The 15,403-nt window shown below is 39.0% G+C and overlaps 2 protein-coding genes across 3 annotated transcripts in view; both read left to right on the top strand.

Moving 5' to 3' along the window:
• Window positions 1-1,607, top strand: part of LOC132137233 (sulfhydryl oxidase 2-like) — a 34,269-nt gene extending 32,662 nt beyond the window's left edge. Inside the window, exon 12 of the mRNA XM_059547457.1 lies at window positions 511-1,607. Within this exon, the coding sequence (XP_059403440.1) occupies window positions 511-1,004 (494 nt within the window). The 3' untranslated portion in view covers window positions 1,005-1,607. The remainder of the gene's footprint in view (window positions 1-510) is intronic.
• Window positions 1,608-3,389: 1,782 nt separating this feature from the next.
• Window positions 3,390-7,409, top strand: LOC132129737 (nucleus accumbens-associated protein 2-like). 2 transcript variants are annotated; one of them, XM_059541448.1, is made up of 6 exons: window positions 3,390-4,501; window positions 4,794-5,638; window positions 5,736-5,912; window positions 6,044-6,149; window positions 6,376-6,473; window positions 6,671-7,409. In XM_059541448.1, exons 2-6 carry the CDS (start codon window positions 4,843-4,845, stop codon window positions 7,204-7,206), a joined length of 1,713 nt encoding a protein of 570 aa, XP_059397431.1. In that variant the 5' UTR covers window positions 3,390-4,501; window positions 4,794-4,842; the 3' UTR covers window positions 7,207-7,409. The 2 variants fall into 2 exon arrangements, with proteins under 2 accessions (XP_059397431.1, XP_059397439.1); XM_059541456.1 differs by lacking the exon at window positions 3,390-4,501 and having other exon boundaries at window positions 4,557-5,638.
• The last annotated feature ends 7,994 nt before the right edge of the window (window positions 7,410-15,403 follow it).

Below are 15,403 nucleotides of genomic sequence, written 5' to 3' on the forward strand. Positions count from 1 at the left end.
TGAAGTATCATTCTGGAGTAATGTCTGCTGATAAATTCAGCTTCGCCATCACAGCAATAAATTATCATTTAAAATATATTCAAATAGAAAACAGATATTTTAAATCGTAATAATATTTCACAATATTCATGTTTTTACTGTATTTTTTTATCAAATAAATGCAGCCTTTATGAGCATAAGAGACTTTTCAAAATATACAAAATATATTAAGTATTTCTTTACAATATAAAACATAAATAAAAAAATACCAACCTCAAACTTTTTGACTGGAGTATGATGCAGGAAGAAAGAAAGGAAAATTGGCAGGTAAGAAGGAATGTGGAGAATAGATAGGTGGCAAGAAAGGAGTGAAACAGACAGGACAGGAGGGAAGATGAGAAGAAAGAAAGAAAGAAAGAAAGAAAGAAAAAGAAAGAACTATGATATTTTCATGTCCAAGCTATAAATGTAAAGTTCTCATATGCATGCCAGCAGATGTTACCCTCATTGCTGATTGCACTCGTTATGCAGGTTCAATGAGCGAGGACCCCATGTTTCCTAAGACGCAGTGGCCGACTCCTGATCTCTGTCCCACATGCCATGAGGAGCAAGAAGGCCTTCATGTCTGGAACGAACAGATGGTGCTCGCTTTCATTAAACAACACTACAGTGCTTTAAACATTTCCCCAAAATACTCCAGCAACAGCCAACCAGAGCCAGGCCCTCCTGCTCCCGACAGACCCAAAGCCATAACCAAACCAAACAGCAACAGTCACCTCAACCAGAACCTAAAGCCATCTCCCGACATTCTAAAACATCAGAAGAGGACTGATATCAGCGGTGCGGGAGAGCAGCACATCGCTGTCCAGATAGAAGCTAGACCAGGGATGGGATTCTCAAGCCTGGACATGAGTCTCTGTGTACTGCTCTACGCCTTCTCCTGTGTCTTCCTCATGTTCATGTTTTTCTTCTTCCGCTTTCGCTCAAAGAGAAGGAAAGCCAGAAACTACCGGCCTTACGTATAGCAGCAGAATGCTGAGATGGAAAACTGTGGATAAGGTGAATGTAATGTATGTAGCCCCTGCCAAGTGTTGAAGGAGACTTTTTTAAATTTATTTGATTACTTTTATTCGTTTCAGTTTTTGTTGTTGTTGATATTTTTGTGAAGTGCTTTATAATGAAGAACTTGTCTAATGACCGATGAAAGTCCACTCGTGTATAGGGCATAGTTGTCTGAACAAGCACCTGTTAGCGAGTATTTCTCAACCCTAAACAAACAGAGAGGATAATTTAACTGGAGAAACGATTTTATTATAGTAAAAGTAACAACCTAGGTCAAGGTATATTTTTATGAATATTCTACATTATTTATAGAGATTTTTATTGAAATAATATATCCTAAGTTTCTCACGGGGTATATATCACTCTCTATGAAAGTCACACTTTATATCTGTATGATGGTCCAAAAAACACTAATATGATTTATTCTGTCACTCAAGGTCGCTAGCGCAGAAGCCAGTGACAAGTAATACACTGCCTGTCAATGACCAGATGTGGAAAAACCCTTGGTTTTGTTAATCTCATGGTCCATTGAAATATACTGTATGAACCTTTTTTATTTTTATAAAGCAAGTAAAGTCACAAAAAGAGCTACTGTGGTACATAAAGTTAATTTTAAGCGTAAATTCCATTTTTTAACCTTTTAAAGCTGCAGTCCGTAACTTTTGACGCTCTAGCGGTTAATAAACAGAACTGCTTGCGTCTTGCGGAAGAACATTGTAGCCGGAGCTAATTTTCTCTGTTTATGTCTATGAAGAATCACAAAGGTACCGGGTTACTCCCCTGCGGTACCCCCGAAGCAATCTAAAATAGTCCGAATATAAACACTTATTATAGATGTACCCTAGTGATTCAGGACAGGCTAAAAACACGGTTTGGAAAATATATATTAATACAAATTATATACAATTTGTAAATCTTGAACACAAAAAAGTTACGGACCGCAGCTCTGATTGGTTGTTTCTTACCGGGAGCGGTGAATTTCTGCAAATGGCAATAGGACCACTGGGAGGAGCCAGAGGAGCTTGATTTTTTTCACAGATTATCTGTCTCATATTCTACTGTCAGGACATAATGACAGGTTTCACAAATACATTTTTACAAAAGTTACCTACTTCAGCTTTAAATCCTGTTGAAATGCTTCATAATTGGTTGTATTGGTGCAACTCAGCAGTAAGGGATTTATAATGGCTACAATAATAAAAATGTGTCAGATTTTCTGACTTTTTGGTACTTTGTTATACAGAGCACACTTAGTGAGTAAACCTTTATTCATAATCTTTTTTTCTCTTAATCTTTAGATTATAGAGAGTCTTTTGAACTGGAACTTGTTTCAATAATTATTTTATAATTTTGCTATACTGTAATTGTACTCAGAGGATTCCTGATCACAGACCATTTATTGTTCAGCATCTGTATTACTGCAGCAGTATTTTGATTTAAAGTTTCGAAATTAAAATGTGTGTGATTTGTAATGTGTTCAGCTTGTGATATTTATTTCATGGAGCATTGTTAATGTGGACCTGAAGGCTAAATATTTATAAAGCGTTCTTAATAAAATACATCTTCTGTGTTGTGACAGAATGTGCACATAATGGTAGCCTTTATAAATCTGCTCCAAATGAACGGCTGTATATTTCATTGCATTTAATTATTATTTCCAGTGATTTAAGAATTATATTTTTATGTAAAGATGATTTTGGGGGGTAAGTCTTTCTGTATATATGTAGTTTGTCCTTTCAGGGAAGTTATTGCATTTTGTATAAAGAACATTAAGTTGTCTTTTAAATAAAAATGTATAATTCCCATCAATTTTTAGTTCATAACTACCAACAATGCAGATACATACACGTTTGATGTTTTTTTAACCATCAATATGTTCTATAGCACCATTATAATATACTGTTACATGGGGTATAATGTAAATAAGTTTCATTTTGAGATCGGTTTTCTGAAGAGCGGTTCTTAAATGATTGTTTATCAGGAGAACAGTTAGATGTACCATCCTGAGAACACAGTGTAACTGCAACTTCAAGTCTAAGCACATTGGGAGGTCATTTAAGTTTTCTGTTGCTTGTAAGTCTGTGTCTGCCCTCTAGTAGGCAGTATGCATTATCCCGTTCCCCACCAGCTCAGACTGCAGTCTGTTCTCCCCATGGACAACACACATGTGACCATACTAACGCTGTCTATTACTAGAGCTCCAGCTGTCAACTTAACAGATGTCTGCACAGGCACTCTTGTTTCCAAATGTAAAATAACTTTCTATGTTCATCTCTTCGGACTGGAAGAGGAAAGTTTGAGGGCAGTTTCTTCAAGAGACCATTTAATGTGTCACATTTAGCTTTTTCAAAGCTTTTAAAGAGACCAGACAGACAGCGGGAAGCTGCTACACTTTATTGATTTCTTATAATTTTTTGCTGTTGATATTAGAAGACTGGAACATGGCAGTTTATCTCTAATAGCGCTGACTCACGCCGTAGCCTGTTGGCATCTCAGCATTAAAAGCCAGCGAGTCAGAGACTGGAGCATAGCGCCTTCTTCCACACATTGCTGAGGGATGCTGCTTTACTGCCCCACTGCTCTGTACTCAACTCTTACTTGCACACTACAGTCTCTCAGTCATCTGTCTAATACTTGCCACCTTAAAATACTTCTCTGTTTGTTTGATGTACTTATCTGACATTCAGGGCAGCTTTGAGGCTGAGTCTCTCTCTTTTCTTTCATTTATTGTTTGAGTATGTCTGATGCCGTGTTGGCACATCTGATTGGGTATGCAGACTCTGTACTGAGCATGCCAGCCTGTGACAGGGACTGCAATGCAGAGCTGCTCTCCTGGCACACACCATTTGTCTGCCCTTAATGTAAATAATCCTGAGCACAGAACTGATCATGGCAGAGATGGCTTCTGATGGATTATCTGTCTGCACACGTTCGGGTTGGTGCATGCAGGGTGCACACTCCCGTTCTTGTATTTTTTTCGTGTGGTGATGCTCAAATAAAAGTGAGCCATTGCACTCTCTCGCTCTCTCTTTCTGTCTTGCCTGTCTTTTGTCTCCATCGCACATGAACACGTTTACTCTCTGCAGGGCAGTTATCCGCATCAGGCTCTCTCTCTTTCTCTGTTTCTCTCTCTCTCTCTCTCTCTCTCTCTCTCTCTCTCTCTCTCTCTCATTCTGTGTCCTTAAATGACTTTCCTTCAGTCTCACTCCCTCCCCCTCTCTCCCTAGTCTCTGTGTCTGTGCCTATAGCCTCTCTCCCCCTTTCTGTGACATACAGTAGATGGTGCATTGATTGCACATAGACGCTTGCTTTCCCTCTCGCTGGCTCAGTTCTGTGCGGGGAGGAAGAGGACGGATTGAGACATATCTCTCTGCTTCTCAAGCTACCTTTCCTTATGCTGAGCTGCTGTGAGGAGCCTGTCTACATTCTCTCTCTCATCTCGGAAGATTCTGCTATAGAGGTCAGGTAGTGGTGGGGTGGAGAGGGAGGGTAGGTGGGTGGGTTTGTCGGTCACTTTTCAGCTTCTTTTGAATACTCCAGGCAAGCTTATGCTGAGTTGCCAAACATGCAGACTCTAGTAATGTTGGGGTGAAGAGCGCTGTTTACCAAGGGAGTTGCTGTGCAACATTTCTGTCGCATTTTTCTGCTGTGTCTGCACTAGATAAACATTGTGTGACTTTTGAATCTAGTCATTTTCTGTTTGTTACCTCATCAAGCTGGTCCACCTTCATTTTTACTTTCTGCTATCTTAGATGTCTGGTGAGAACGTCCTGTCTTCACCAGAGATCTGAAACGGGCATTATGTCTCAGCTCTTGCACATGGAGATCCCAAACTTCGGCAGCACTGTTCTGGACAGCCTGAATGAACAGCGGCTGCTGGGCCAACACTGCGATGTGGCCATCATGGTCAACGGACAGGCCTTCAAGGCCCACCGCGCTGTTTTGGCGGCCAGCAGCCTCTACTTCCGTGATCTTTTCAGTGGTAGTGCCCAGACGCTCTTTGAGCTGCCCTCGTCTGTGGCCTCATCCTGCTTCCAGCAGATTCTCTCATTCTGCTACACGGGCCGGATGACGGTGAGTGCCAGCGATCAGCTGATGGTCATGTACACCGCAGGCTACCTTCAGATCCAGAACATCGTAGAGCGAGGAATGGACCTCATGTTCAAAGCCAGCGCTCCATACTGCGACTCGCAGACATCTGCCACAGACGATCCCCCGAGCCCAAACAACAACAACTCCTCCTTGTTGCTAGGCGACCAGCCCACAACTGTCTGCAAGATCAAGGAAGAGAAGCTGGAGGCCCTGGTGTGTGGTCAGAATGGGGAGCTAAAGCACTCTGATGAGGACAGGAGACCTAGGGGCAGATCTTCAAGGAATGGCACTCTTTTCTACACAAGTGGAGGCGTAAATGGGGTCATACCTGTGATGCATGCTTACGAGCTCTCAACCCGAGATCATGCCAGTCCCGGTGCCTCTAGCCTCCCGACCACAGACAGTCCAACTTCACACCAAAACGAGGAGGAGGATTTTGAAGACGACTCATACGAGAGCCTGACAAATGGGAAAATCTTTGGGGGCTCGTCTGGGATCTTTGGCTGTAAATGTCTTTTTAATGGACTTCTCTTTTGCTTCATTGCAGCTCAAAACATTACGGATTCATCCCTTTGAGTCTGATCTGTTTTATTTTTTTCCAGTGAAAGAGAAGATGGAGGTGTCCTCCCTGCCTCTGTCCTTGGAAAACCGTTTCTGTGTGCTGTTAGGAGGAGACAGAGAGGCTCTGCCTGCCGGACTCATCAGCCAGATCGGCTACCGTTGCCACCCTGCTCTCTACACAGAGGGCGACCCTGGAGAGAGACTGGAGCTAATTGCAGGTGAGGCCTGAATAATAGCAGCCTGTCTGAAGCTCCATGTCCATCTGAATTATTTATCAGTTCAGACCAAGTCATTTGAGTCACTGATTCAGAGCTAAGATCACCTTGTTTCTCTGTTTGTGCTGTGTAAGGATCTGGTGTCTTCATGACTCGTGGGCAGCTGATGAACTGTCACCTCTGCGCTGGGGTCAAACACAAAGTCCTGCTGAGACGCCTCCTAGCTGCTTTTTTTGACAGGTCTAAAACATTACAGATTTGTAACAAGCATTAATGTGTTTCTGTAGAAAATCTGAAATACTAAGAGCTCAGTTCTACAGTAAACGTAGCCAAGCAGAGGTGGAGTCAGTGTTCTAACATTCAAATGTTTCAGTATATTGTGTTTGATAACTATAAGGACTGCATGGTGTTTTGGAAAAATATTGTGTGTGCCCTCTAGTGGTTGACTATGGTATTTTAACTACAGGAACACACTGGCTGACAGCTGTGGGACTGGAATACGTTCCTCCAACTGTGATCCGAATCGCAAACCATTGGACAGTCGCATACTCAACACAGTGAAACGTGAGTGACCCTTTGCTATGCTGTTACAAAAAGCAACATTTACTCTTATTTATGTTCCTGGTCTTAGTGTGCATGATTCCTTTGTTTACTTTTTTTCTAAGTTCGGTTTCATTTGGAAATATGTTACAATATGGAAGTGAAATAGGTTAAATGTTGACTTGAAGCATTAATATTCCTTTTTTTCTCTCTCTGTTTAGTCTACTGTCAGAACTTTGCCCCTAACTTCAAAGAAAGTGAGATGAACGTGATTGCTGCTGACATGTGCACCAATGCCCGGAGAGTTCGCAAGCGCTGGCTCCCCAAGATCAAGGCCATGCTTCCAGAGGCAATCGAGGTGTACAGGGGGACTGCAGTCCTGAGCCATGTGGAAGGAGCTACCCAGCCAGGCAGTGGCTTTCCTTTTGAGTCAGAGTTCAAACACCTGGCAGCGTCAAATCTGACTCTGGAGCAACACTTCTATGGAGACTGCAGAGAGACACTGAGGAATGGCTCTCACTTCAGTATGGAAGAGAGGTCCAAAAAAGGTGAAGAAGTCAAGACTGAGCCAAGCCGGGCCAAAGAGTCAGACAACATGCAGGAAGTTGAAAAGCTTCCGGAAAGTCCCGAGAGGGCGGCCGGTGTGCTTGCCCTCAACCATGCTAGCAAGAAAGGGGAAAAAGAGCGTGCAACTAGCAGCCCCAGTTCACAGAGAGAGGAACAGAACAGACAGAGACCACTAGAAGACAATCAGTGATTTCCTCCATTTATCATTTCATACTATTAAAAACTGGTCTGCAGCTTATCACACCAAAAAGGATTAATATCACTAAAAGCCTATCTTCCATGCCACTAAACATCACATTAAAGCTGCATGATCATGGGAAATGGACTCCAGGATAGACTGAAAAAAGTCTGCATTAAATTCAGTTGTGATTACAAGTTTACCTACCCCTTACAGAATCTACAAAAAAAATATATATTTATATATATAATAATTAATTAAGAATGGATCATAATCTCATTTTAGTTCATTACCTTATAAAGCTATTTGAGATATCTTATTTATTTAGTCTACGAGACAAAATAATAGCATTTATACAATTTATCTTTTTCAAAAGTTGACATAGCCATGGATTTTAATATCATATAATGCCTCCTCAAGCATCAGTGACTGTTTGTAGGCCTTTTGTGATAGTTGGACATGAGTTTGTAGTTTGTCCTGAGTAGTGAATCTGTTTTTGACAAAGCCTCCAGGTCCTGGAAGTTATTTGGCTTCCCAGCATGATCTGCACATTTGAGTTCTTCCCTACAGTGGCTATATAATGCTGATGTCCAGTTTTGCTACTCTGGATAATTGAGGGACTCCTACAAAATTATGATGCTTGAGGAAACTCACAATATTAAAGGGATACTCAACCCCCAAATGAAAATGTTGTCATAAGTCACTTACCCCCATGTCGTTCCTAACCTGTAAAAGCTTCGTTTGTCTTTGGAACATAATTTAAGATATTTTGGATGAAAACCCGGAGGCTTGAGACTAAGAAAACAAAAGTAATGACTTTATTCACCAATTCATCTCCTCTCTCTCCACGTCACCGTAGCAACAATTATAAACTGAATGCATGTAGCGTACGCTCTTCTGTATCAGATGACTCAGAAGAGCGTACGCTGCCTGCGTTTAGCTCATAATCTCCAAAATGTCGCTATGGTGAAGTGGAAAGAAACAGAGGAGAAGAATTGTTGAATAAAGTAATTATTTTTGTTTTCTTCGTGTACTAAAAGTATTCTCGTCACTTCATAATGTTACGGTTGAACCACTGATGGCAGATGGGCTATTTTGACAACATCTTTCATAGTTTTCTGGACTTTGACAGTGTAATTTACTTGGCATGCTATGGGACGGTCTCAAGCCTACTGGTTTTCATCCAAAATATCTTAAATTGTGTTCCGAAGACGAACAAAGTTTTTACAGGTTAGGAACGACATGGGGGTAAGTGATTAATGACAAAATTTTCATTTTGGGGTGGAGTAACCCTTTAAAAATCTATAATATATAAACGTCTCATTAGGATTTTTTTTTCTTATGAAATATAAACAAATATCTGTTTTGTTGCTTCTTCAGGGCAGTACTGAATTACAAAAATAACTATTTAATTATCTTATTTTTTAAAAATACTAAATGTCTTACTGATTCCTCAAGGGGTATGCAAACATCTAAGCATGACTGTCTAACAAATTGTAAGGATCTTTAATGAAGCCACTTAGCATACTTAAATACCGGCACATATACAAGCCCAGTACATTAAGGCATTCTGCAGTGCTTTTTTTATGAATGCATGTGATGCATATGCTCTGGCATTTCTGATTAAATACTCTCGCCAATTACTGAAACAAATGGATCATGGACTTTTGCATGGCAAAAACAAGTGAAGGACAAAGGCTCTCCCAAATATAACACAACATGAAATTTCAGAAATTGACTATACTGCTTTGACTCCAGCAGGACAGTGGGGTTGTTATGTACAAAGCTGCCTGTGGGACTGCTGAGTTCAGTACAGTAAGGAAAGCTGAACAGAGAACAACAGTTCCCTAGAGAGCAGCCTGGACTCTCAGTTTTCCCTCTCAAGCTTTTTAATCTTACTCTTGTTCTCAAGCTGCTGTATAGTAAATGTTTGCCAGGTTTTATTATTTTTATTTTATTTTTGCACATCAGCTGGTCTGGACATTTGAAACGTGATTGTATGATTGTTTTTGGAAGCAAAATAAAGGAAAGGATTATTTTGAGGGATAATTAGGATATGCCTATTATTGTCTGTTAAAAGGACATGCTTGATTCCAATTAAATTGATTTAACATGGATGAAACATGTAAACATTAGCACAGTTTTACTTGAACACAGAGAGTACATGTAAAATGTGTCAATAAGGTCATGAACAGAGACAGAACAGAGATCTTTGTTTTGTTTTGTTTTGTTTTAGTTAAATGGATTGTGTCCAGGGTGAATTTGACAGTCTGTGTAGTCCATGTTTTATTTATTTCTTTTTTTTTTTATCTAACATCTCGTTTGCCCACCTGCATTACTCAAATAACATTGTTAATTTTCCAGATAACATTGACTATGTTCTTTGAATTATTAAATGCTTCTTTTTAAAACTACTAAGATGGAACAGATTCAGCAGCTGTCCAGAAAGTAACCTGCGATTTGGACGAGGTAAACAGCATATTGTGGCATGTGTGGTGATTTTGTCAGGGTCTTTAAATAGCACATCTTGATCCTTTTCCAGATGCCTCAGATGTTGCAGAAATCACGACCAGCACAATATTTCTCACAGTTTTTCAGTTGCTCGTTCTCCAGCCATAAGCGATTCCAAATAAAACGTCTGGTTGAACAGAATTAAACGATTAAAGAAGTGAATACATCAAATAATAAATCATCTATAAAGATGTTTCCTAAACTGACAATTTTCACTTCGAAATTGCTAGCAAATTTTACAATTACTTACAATGAAATTGCAACTAACACATTTAATTGACTGTGACGTTTTGAAGTATACAAACTGAAATAGTATTTTCTTATCAAATATATTCAAAAAAAAAAAAAAAAACAACAAAAAAATCTTTACTGTTTAAAAACAGATTGCACAAAGTACAATCTAATTCTTTTGCATTTCTATACAGTCACCGGCTCTCTAAAATTAAATTATAGCAATATGTAATTTGCGCTGATCATCCTGGATTACAAGTTTACATACCTGCTGTCTTAGAGTGTGTGACTGAAATCTAACCTGAGGACTTCCAGTGGTGCCAGCAGGGCACTTGCTGTGGCAGCTGCAGCTAAATCCTTCATCTGAGCCAGGAGCATATTTATAGCCCAGGAGACCTGCAACAGCACATCCGCCAGCATGGATGCATAGTATTATGACAGAAAGAGCACACATCTCAATATTAAAGATGTTGATGTTGTGGGTCAGTTGTGGGTCCATTTTCCCCTTATAGCCTCTAACATGATTAATTTAATGCCAATGAGATGCCAGTGAAAAATGTTTCCACCATCTCGGTCACCACACACACTAAATCAAAAACTATCTTTTGAGCTGTGATTTGTCATGTGGTCAATTTACACCTATGCTGGATCTTAAATGTTGACAGCACAGGTGGTTGTAATACACTCGTTTCTCTACTACTAAAAGTTTTTCTAACCCAGATTGTGGGCTGATATTGCCTGTTGCATGAATACATTTTTACTTTTCAGAATTCAAATCCAATTTCAGTACAATAAATGATAGACATTTATGGGTATTTGCATAGGATATATTCACCCAAAATGTGTAAAAGGTAAATTTTACTAACTCAATCCAAAAACCTTTATTAGTTTTGTGGGGGAAAAAAGGTTAATTTTTAAACGATATCCTGGTTAGGAGGTTTGCCAAATCTTTGTAACAAAACAGCCCAAATGAGCAATTAAACTAGCCCAGAAACTATCCTAAATAGCAAAACTTCAAACATGTCTCTCTTATAGTTAAAGTATATATTTTACTGTCACTGTATAGTAGTAATCATAAACCGACTGTTTTCATAAATTACATCTTGGGAGAGTTAATCTTTTATGTTTTATCTACTTGAAAATGAGTATTTACGGTTCACAATATAAAATTAGCATTTCAAGATAAGTTATCAATCGACAGAAAATGCTTTGCCACCCTATGCTACCCCGGTGGATCCACCCCTGCTAGGCGAGAGAATAATCCAAACACTGGCTGGAGTGGGCAAACAAGATCCAGAAAGTCAAGAGGGTAATCCAAATACGGGCGCTAATCGAGACACAGAAAGACAAAACAAAGACTGAACTAGCCTAAACTAGAGACCGGTAATTAAGAAACAAACAGGATCCATAAAGTCGCTATCAGCAAACATTGATATGTGATAACAATACTGGGCAGTGAGAGAGCAGAAGTCCATGGTTTATGTAGGGTGTGTGATTGGCTGCAGTATTGTGTGTAATCACAGTGAAATGGATTGTGGGAACTGAAGTCCAGGGTGAGTGTGACAGTCTGTGTAGCCCATGTGGTGGATAATGACCTCTTGCGGTGAACAAACGGAAGTTCTTAGACCGGATTCGTGACACATATCATGTTACCAAACATAATCTCCAGATCAACCAAAAAACTTTTAATTTTAACTATTAAAAGATAGTATTAGAAGTGTATACTAACTTTTACTTGTTGGGAAAACACCAACTCATATTTTAGCAAGCCATTTCCCTGAAGTAATCCCCAGTCCATCCTTAAATCCCAGCTCACTGTAACTAGAACACCTAGAACAGGTATAGCCATGGCCCATATATACATCTATATCCTCCCTTCTACAAGCTGGGCCGATCTCTTTATCAAACACAAACACAGACTGAGCATCACACAGACTGAGCATCATCACATTTCAAGGTCCTTTATTATCTTAATCATATGAATAATTGTTTTGATTCAGTGTTTTGTTTGAAATATCACAACATTCTCATAAGTTGAAGGTGCACTCAGTCGTTTCATGCTCTTGTTTATCTTTCTAAACAACCAATACAATCAGTATCAAAGATTAAAATAAGTGAAGCTACTTTCTACAGTCTCAGAATTGTTTTGTCACTACATGCTGTGTTAAAATTGACAGTTAAAATTGCATAATTTCATATTGTAAATATTTATTTGGTTTTGTATGTGGCCATGTTGTAGAGGCCAGCACATGTAACCATAAGAAACACAGTGTATTTTCATGCATTCAGTTGTGGCCAGTGTCCCTCGGGCACCTAGGGCATTGTGCAAATCTCAGCCATGGAGTAAAAACACTGGATCAGACAGGTTACAGCCATACTATACCATCCACAGTACAGACTCACTGTAATAAACAGAAGAAATTCTAACTAAAACATGACTTGAAACTTTATTCTGTCCTAAAACTAAATTTTACTTCAACACTTTGATCTATGTCCCATTTTCAGTGTAATATAATATAATATAATATAATATAATATAATATAATATAATATAATATAATATAATATAATATAATATAATATAATATAATATAATATAATATAATATAATAATACAGAGGCACAAATATAGTAGCAATTAGATGTTTACCTGCAGATAGAGAGCTGTCAGCCCACATATCTCTCCAGTTGATCTGATATGTTTAGAAGCACAGAATATCCCTCAAGCTAAGGAAGAAAGGGCTAAGACTGTTGAATTGATCAGCTGGCCAGAATTCTGCAAAGCCCACAGGCTGGAAGGGCGCTGCCAAGACCTTACTATGTAATATGGACATTTTAATGCATAAATGAGGATGCTGCATAATGATGATGCATTCTCTTGAGAGCACTGCTGATAAAATGTGTACTATTGGTAAAACTTTGTACAGCAAAAACAGCAAGGCACTAGATGAAAATACATATATCCTGGTTATTAATACAGACAAACATAAACATTAAAGTATTTGCCAAAGTTAACTATAGAGGAGGAGTAAAATAAACTGTGAAACAGAGCTGTTTGTACCCAGAGCATTCTGAAATATAATTTATATGTATAAAAATACTGTATATGTATTTAAAAATATATGTTTAACTGAAGAAATATCACACAAATGCAGGATTCAACACTGCCACACTTTGTAATCACAGCCCTGCTAATATTCAGACCAGAAGCAAGCTTGCAAGATATTGCTTTTATATAAGACATTAATCAACAAGGTATTAAACAAAGATATTCATAGTGAAGTTCTTGATGTTTTGTGTGTGTGTGTGCTGTTGTTTTTGTGACATATCAGGACACAACTCTGTATAATGACATGGGTATGACACAGGTATTACAAGTAGAGGGTGACTTATGAGGACATAACCCATGTCCCCGTTTTTCAAAACACTTCTAAATCATACAGAATGAATTTTGTGTGTGTGTGTGTGTGTCTATTTTTTTCCTCTGCTAACAAAAAGTGTCCATATTATGTCAAAGGAAAATTAATCGTAGGGTGTCTCTGAAAAAAGCACAGTAGTGGTGGTTTGTTCATGAATGAATCAGTGGTTTTGAATGAATCAACTGAATGAATCATTCAATAAATAGCTCAGAGTAGGGCCTGTCCCAATACCCACATTTGCGGTATGGGCCACTTGAGAGTGTGTCAGAAAAGAGAGAGTGAGAGGTTAGAAAATAATAAAGATTAGTTCCCTTATTGCACACTAAGGCCCAATCCCAATTTTAGAGGTAAGGGGAAGGGCCAGATAGCCCATCAAATGAAGATTTTTCGGGACCACACTTCAAACGAAGGGGTATGAATTATCTCGGCAACATGGCTGCTACAGCGAACAAAAAGACACATAAATGTACGCTTTTTGGCATAAATAAAGATTTTAAGGAAAAGTAATCATTTGTTTTATGTTACATTCAATTGTGAGTTCATATTAACGGTCATGTTACTCAAAGAAAAGTTTGCAAAAAAATCGCTACTATTTGCTAACGTCATATCATTACAGAATGCATGATAGTGCCACATATGTCTGACCAGGGCAATAACTGCCAAATACCAATCCCTCCAATAATTAGAAATCGCTAAACCATTTTCTCAAATAATGCCTATTCGAGAGAGAGAGAGAGAGAGAGATGGAGGTTGCGTGTATTCGCGTCTGTGCGTTTATCTTTTTAGAATGAGTTTACTTAAAAACAGTAATTGTATCCTCTCGTCGCTGGAAAATATAATGTAGCGATTCAGTATTTAAACTTTATTTAGTAAAAGTCGTGGGGCAGTGTTGACAAGTTTATTTTCTCCTGGATGTGTGAGCTGCGCGATTGCCGATATGTGTGTGTGTCAGTAAGCAGCTCATTAATACAGAACGATAATTAAAGGCTCTAATGTACACCATTATATGTGTGTATTGTAAGAGCTAGACGACGAATGATGGCGTGTGTCAAGGGGCAAGGGGAAGGGGTAGAAAATAAAATTGGGATTGGGCCTAAATGATTTAATAATACAATGACTCACTGATAAAGACATTTGTGGCCACATACAGTACACTCTCAGCAAAAAAAAAAAAAAAGGTACAAAGCCATCACTGGAGCAGTACTCTAAGGCTCAAACACTGAAGGGTACATCTTTGTACCTTATTTACCCGAAAATGGCACATATTAGTACCTTAAAGGTACATAAAGGTAGTACCTTAAAGGTTTAGTTCACCCAAAAATCAAAATTATGTCATTAATAACTCACCCTCATGTCGTTCAATACATTTTGGTCCAAAAATATCAAAAAATACGACTATATTCATCATTGTCTTCTCTTCCGTGTGTCAGGACCCGGTCTCGAACTCGAGTCTCCGGTGTGAAAGACTGTCTCTTAGCAAACTGAGCCACTAATTGTTGGCAGAACCCAGAAGATGAGGCAGACACAGCAGTACTTGAGCTGGTGTTTTAATAACAATAAAAAGTAAAGTCCTTCAGGCAAAAATATAAATCCACAATGGTCAAAAGTAGTTCCAAAAAAAAAGGTAATCCAGTCAGAAAAAGGTATATTCACAAAGTAGTAGGTACAGCAAAAAGTCTCAAAAGATAATCCAAAAAACAAGTACAAAAAATAGCGTACCAAAACAGAGAATCCAACTGGAGCATCAAAGGTTCACAGCTTCGCTTAGGCTGGGTGTTAACATTCAAACACAGAGCAAAGAACTAAGGCAAACTAAGGGTTTATATATATGCAAAGGAAACAAGGCACAGGTGCAAATGATAATGAGAAACAGAAAAAAACAAAAGGGTCTGACAAAAAAAACACAATGGGGGCCTCTAGCGGCAAAAAACTGGAATATCCGGACCAAATGCTGACAGAATCCCCCCTCTAGGAATGGCTCCTGATGTTCCTACCAGCTTTCTCTGGGTGGAGGGCCCTGAACTGTCGAATGAGCTCAGGGTCCAGTA

Source organism: Carassius carassius, chromosome 4 (assembly GCF_963082965.1).
Source record: "Carassius carassius chromosome 4, fCarCar2.1, whole genome shotgun sequence".
Lineage (NCBI taxonomy): Eukaryota > Metazoa > Chordata > Actinopteri > Cypriniformes > Cyprinidae > Carassius > Carassius carassius.